At 40.2% G+C, this 6,638-nt stretch overlaps 1 protein-coding gene across 1 annotated transcript; it reads left to right on the forward strand.

Annotated features, from left to right (window-relative positions):
* Positions 1-3,438: 3,438 nt before the first annotated feature.
* LOC128984531 (uncharacterized) lies at positions 3,439-5,343 on the forward strand. Its single transcript, XM_054403862.1, has 2 exons — positions 3,439-4,814; positions 5,049-5,343. Exons 1-2 carry the CDS (start codon positions 3,439-3,441, stop codon positions 5,341-5,343), a joined length of 1,671 nt encoding a protein of 556 aa, XP_054259837.1.
* Positions 5,344-6,638: the final 1,295 nt, after the last annotated feature.

Consider the following 6,638-nt stretch of genomic DNA (forward strand, 5'->3'; position numbering starts at 1 on the left):
ATTAGAAATATCCTATTGTGAATTTTCTATAGGCCTATTTGTTTATTTTGTTTGTTTGTCAGTGTCACAAGTCACTTAGCATGGGTCGACGTTTATGTTTGTAGTTACCAGTATCTCTATGAAAATATCGGTTTATGTTTGTAGGTACCAGTATCTCTGTGAAAATATCTGGGGTGTCTGTGTGTGTTCAAGCTCAAAAACTTTTATTTCAGTAAAAGATTTCACTAGAACTTAAATTTTGAAGTGCAAGAACTTTAAATTATAAAATGAAAATATGTCAGCTGTTGCTATTTCATTCAATTATTAACTGACAATGAAATGTATAATTAAATTTTAAAGTTCAAAAAGGCCAATATATAATAAACTGTTTTAATCACAAGTGCTTTCGGGAACCAGGGTGGCCACAGAACCCCTTGGGAAAAATCACGCATATTTCCCCGTTTTCCCTACTGAAAATCCTGTTTTTCCCGGTCGTGATTTCTGGCCCCCAAGAATATATTTACCATATTTGTGACCTTATTCCCAATAATGCGATCTTTACAATGTATTTGAAACTATTTAAAACATAATTAATTTGTCTACTAAATAAAATAGATAATGAATAAATATTTATAATAACCAAGTCTTACGTATCAATGATTGTAGAATAATAGTAACAGTAAGCGGAAGCAGTCTGGTGCGCGGTGCCGTCTCTACTAGCCGTCCTGTGTACATGCATTGACTTAAGGAAATAAAAGCAGACAAGCCAGCGGTCGTTGTGCCGTGAGTTCGTTCTTGATGCGGATATCAGGCAGCGCCACTGTCGATGATGCGAAAGACCTTCTTTACCGACGCGAGTACGACGAACAGTGTTCTACTACTAAATTACTTACGTTTTTAGAATGAAATCTATTTTATTTTCTTCATGAAAAGTTTATGTAGATTTTAAAATATACATATTTATAATCTGCAAACGTTACAAACACGACAGTCTATAAATCATAAAAAATTTATTCTAGTGAATTCATGAAAACATAGACGTAAATGACGCTGCAAGCGTATAATTAGATTATATATTAAGGATAGAACAAAATTATTTTTGAATTAAAATGTAGATAAAAGATACTTTAATACCCTAAAACAAAAAATATTTTCTATTAACTGGGATAAAATGTCTAATTCCACTTATAGCGTGCAGTCCTAGCAATGTAAAATTACGGTTTTAATCATTAAAATTTGCAATTGTGACTGTTGTTGTGTTGGTAATTAGGCCTAAAGCTTTGTTTGATAATTCAACACGGTACATTTTGTTTAACTCATGATTTTGTATTTATTTTCTCAATAAACACATGAGTAGGCTACCCAGCTCTTGCGGGGACCAATCAGAGAGCAGCATTTCATCCCCACCCCTCCCCCTAGGCCACGCCCCCTTTTGTCCCACGTGGTCGCCCCCTGGTGTCCCACGTGGTCTAACCTCACTTATGTTTTCGCGCCAAACATCCCACGTGGTCGCCCTCTGGTGTCCCACGTGGTCTAACCTCACTTATGTTTTCGCGCCAAACATCCCACGTGGTCGCCCTCTGGTGTCCCACGTGGTCTAACCTCACTTTTGTTTTCGCGCCAAACATCTTACCTCACTTTACGCCAAACGAAAAAAACTTCACCTTCCCGCCAAGTAACATAACCTCACTTACGCGCCAAACGAAAAAAACTTCACCTTCCCGCCAAGTAACATAACCTCACATTTATTTTCGCGCCAAACGAAAAAAATCACCTTCCCGCCAAGTAACATAACCTCACTTTTATTTTCGCGCCAAACGAAAAAATCACCTTCCCGCCAAGTGACTTTCGCGCTAAACGAAAAAACCTTACTTCTTCTCCGCCGATTCCCCCCAAACAACGTAACCTCACCTTCCCACCAAGCTTCACTTTACGTATTGCGTAGGTTCTCACCAGCTTATGTAACCTCCGTAATGATCAACTCTTGCCAAATGAAATAGCCTCCACTGAGTTATATGTCCTGAATAATTACACAGATTGTTTGATTTAAAATATGTTTTAATGCCGCTACATCTACGGTTTATATTTACATACGTTTAAACATATTTACAAATACTACAAATCTTCTTCTTCTTCTTCTTCTTCATCATCACGGTTCTGTAACAAAACAAGGAAGTATTAAAGGTGTGTATTCTGGTTGCTGATTGGTTGTAATAAGCTTGTACCTGATTGGTCATAAATAGGTGATCTGTTATGTGATTGGCCAATTTGAGCTATTTAAACTTTTCAGTACTTATTTTCTTTCACTTTGCTCTTGGCAATTGAACGTGTTGGACGTGTGCTCTTGTGTTTGATGTTTTGAGGTTATGTTTGCAAGTTATTTCTAGTGTTAAATGTTAGTCTGATTATTTATGGTACATCAGTGGTAAGTGAACTTTGTTTCTTTAGTGTAACGTATTGCGCAATCGGTGTGCTATATTTAGCTTTGTGTGCGCGCAGCTTTGTCCCCACCACATCTTGTGTCTCTGTGTTGTAGTGTGCAATCGGTGTGCTATATTTAGCTGTGTGCGCGCGCAGACTGTGCCCCCTCTAGATCTTGTGTCTCCGCGTCCCTTTTACTTTGCTCTAGGCGTTTGACGACGATGGATGTTAGTATGGCTGATAACGTATCCGATGAAGTAGTTGAACCCGTAAAAGTAGTTGAGCCTGTTAATTTGATTAGTACTGATCAAACTTATGTAAATAAATTTAGATTGTATGGGAGTAAAACTGTATTTAAATTCACCAATCCACCTCCAGAGACTAATGAGATTGATTGGTTGAGACAGGGGTTTGCACAAATTGTAAATAGTATGAAAGAACAAGCTTTTGAAAATGATCAACTTGGGTTTACTTTGGAGAGTCTCAACTTGAAATCAAAAGCACCAGGCTATGTAAATTTTCGTCCGGCTACTGAAATTGATGAAAACGTTTTGTGGCAAATCTTTGGCGGTATTGTGCAATCAAACTCTGAATCCATCAAATCTACCGACACCTTTAAAGTGGAATGCACTAGAATTAACCTTCCTGTAGGTTCTGGAAGGGTAAGACCAGGGTTTTACAATACGTTTGATGAGGAATGCAAGGCAAGACGGGGAATTGTTGTCATTAATAATAAAGATAAATTGTGTCTTCCCCGTGCAATTGTAGTGGCTATGGCCAATGTAACCAAAGACCCCCTTTACAACGCAGTAAGGAAAGATGATGGAAAAAGACAGACTGTTAGGGCTCAAGAACTTGTGTGCCGAGCTAGGGTTGAAATGCCAGAAGGTGGAGCTGGCATCCCAGAACTTGAAAAATTTCAGGGGTTTTTGAGGGACTACAAAATTGTTGTGTATAACTATGACAGGAAAGGACGTGATGTCTACTTTGAGGGAAATGTAGAGAACCCAAAGTTCAAAATTAACTTGTTGTTTCACAATGGACACCATCGGCATCGTTCCTAAAAACGGGTATAGGCTTACAGACGCTCAATCGGCAATCGCGTTACAGTGGCTATTATGGGAAGAGGAGAAACGTGGAGTTAGAATTGAACACGCTGGTCGTGGAAAAGAAGTTAAGATCAATAAACTGAAAGTAGATGGGTTTGACGGTCAGAATATTTACGAATTTCAAGGCTGCTACTGGCACGGATGTCCTAAATGCTTTCCCTACGACCGGGAACTTGCTTTGAAAGAGGACCCCTCTGACTCACTCCATTTGCGATATGAACGGACTAAATCTAAAATAGCAAAGTTGGGTGATAACGTTGTACAAATGTGGGAATGTGAATTTAGAAAGTTAAAAAAGACAGAAAACCTAAAACATCTAGACAAGTTGCCGATACTCAACAATTTACCTCTGAATCCGAGGCAAGCTTTTTTTGGGGGCCGAACCGGGAATGCCAAAACCTATCACAAATGCGCCGAAGGGGAAACCATTGAATACGTGGATGTATGCTCTCTCTATCCCTGGGTATGTAAATATGGCAAGTACCCTGTAGGCCATCCAACGATCTATGTAGGAGACAAAGAGTGTAGACAGAGAGGTCTCAATGTTGAGGGTCTATTAAAGTGTAAAGTACTTCCACCTCGTGAGCTCTATCACCCCGTTCTCCCAGCCAAAATGAATGACAAGTTAATGTTTGTTTTGTGCGCGACTTGTGGAGATGGTCAGATTCAAAGTGATTGCGACCACGAAAGTGGTGACAGAGCACTTATTGGGACCTGGACCATGGACGAAGTTCGTAAAGCTGTAGAAAAGGGTTATGTTGTGCTTGACATGTATGAACTTTGGGAGTATAAGGTAGCCACATATGAAAATGGGGGATTGTTTACTGATTTTATAAATAAATTTTTAAAAATGAAACAGGAAGCATCTGGGTACCCAGGTTGGTGTGAAACAGACGAGGACAAAAACAAGTACATTGACGACTATTTTAAGAAAGAGGGTGTCCAACTAGAAAAAGACAAAATTGTAAAAAATGGTGGCTTAAGGTCGTTAGCTAAGCTTATGTTGAACTCGTTTTGGGGAAAATTTGGACAGCGTGAAAATCAGACCAAAGCTACGATTGTCAGGGACCCAAAAACACTTTTCAAAATGTTAACCAGTCCTGAAATTGATGTAAATAGAGTACAGATTGTCAATGATGAGGTTCTTGTTGTTAGCTGGGAGTATATTGAGGAGGTTGGGGAGCCATTGCAAAATGTAAATGTTGTGTTGGCAGCTTACACTACTGCCCAAGCGAGATTGAAGCTCTATGAGCATCTAGATGCTTTAGGTGGTCAAGTGTTGTATTATGATACTGATTCTGTATTGTATGTATACAAGGGTGGTTTGTACAGAGTTCCCACGGGAGATTATCTAGGGGAAATGACCGATGAGTTGGCCGAGTATGGACCAGGTTCATACATAACAGAGTTTGTATCTGGAGGGCCAAAAACCTATGCATACCTGGTGTGGTCAACAAACAAACAAAAATTGATTCCCGTTTGTAAAGTAAAAGGGCTTACATTAAATATGAAAACTTCTAAAAAGATTGGATTTGACAGTTTGAAAGAGATGGTCCTGGGTGATGCTGCACAAACAATGGACATTGAGGAAAATGGAATCAGACGAACAAAGGATAGGAATATAGTTACAATCAGTGAGGTCAAACAGTTTAAAATTACTGGACCAAAAAGGAAATATGGTAGCAATTATGATACACTCCCATATGGGTTTAAAATTCAAAAAAACTCACCAAAATCTCAACTCCTGAATCACTACTATCACTGTCACTCAACTCCCCTCAGTCCCCAATATCCACCTCGTTCCACCCGTTCCACCCTCCTGGTCCCCAATTGACCCCAAATTCCGAGTCTGTGTCTGAATCGTTGTCTTCTTCAATCAAATTAAAAAATTCACATACTCTGCGATATAAATAATGTTGAACAAAATCATGAACGATCAGCATCAGAGAGATCATGTTGGACACTAAACACATGTTGCACATGCTGCACATGTGTTGCGCTCCCCTCTCCACTATCACTACATACCTTTATGGTGGCATATTCTGTGTTTCTCGGTGGTAACGGTGGTGGCCTGAGATCCAAGGGTCGAAGTTTTTCGTAGATTGGCTCCACCGGTCTAAGAAATACCACCCTGGTCTTGACGATAAACGGCGACGGCTCGTCGCGCTTGATGGAGAATATCCAGCCGAAACACGATGCGAAACACATGGTGGCTGAGATCCAACTGGAGTGGGGCTATTTTTGAATGTGTTTGTACATTGAGGCGTTCAAATCTGGAAGGACTTGAGCTACTCCTTGTGCATGTGTGAATGATGGTCACTGGCGCGGCTGACTAAAAAGCCCGTAAACCATGTGTGAAGGTCACTGGCACGGCTGACTAAAAAGCCTGTAAACCATGTATGAAGGTCACTGGCGCGGCCGAAAGGCCCGTAAACCATGTGTGGAGGGGTGAGTGTCATTCCACTTGGAACCTTCTCGCCACTATGTTGTCCCTACTTGAGCTCACAGCTAGAACAATTACTGATAACATGTTTCTTTTAAGTGCTGTAAAGCAAGCAGCAATCCCACCTGTGATTAAAGATTATATATTCAATTACCACCATGAAAACTGTGGCTATGTCTACTACCATATTTGTTTTCTCGACAATGAAGAGTTTTGTAAGGATTGTGGAGAGGCAGCGAATATTTATTTTCGACGGTTTGGAACAGTTGTATGTGTAGCAAAATTTAAGACTCCAAGAGATAGATGCACCATCTGTGCAGCACGTCTATACAATTGGACCAGATTGAGAAGATGTTCCTGTCTACAATCTTTGATCCCATCCTTGAGAAGGTGGTGAGAGAAATTTTGGGGAACGGAGACGGCAACTAGTTTGTTTTTGGAGGCCGTCACGAGCTGCGGCGGTGGAGGGGCCGCAGCTTTTCTGGGGGGCAAATAAAAAGACTATTCTATTTGGAACCTTCTTGCCATCATGTTGTCCTTGTCTGAGCTTTCAATTAGGGAAATTTGCACAAATGTTATCCTTTTCCCTTATGTAAAAGAAAGTGTTGATCTTCCATCAACGCTAAGGCAGGACATTTTGAACTGTCATAGAGAAAACTGTGGTTATGTAACCCTAAACTACTACG

Source organism: Macrosteles quadrilineatus, unplaced genomic scaffold (assembly GCF_028750875.1).
Source record: "Macrosteles quadrilineatus isolate MER2022 unplaced genomic scaffold, UCM_ALF_1.0 Scaffold_2__2_contigs__length_208266976, whole genome shotgun sequence".
Classification (NCBI taxonomy): Eukaryota; Metazoa; Arthropoda; class Insecta; order Hemiptera; family Cicadellidae; genus Macrosteles; species Macrosteles quadrilineatus.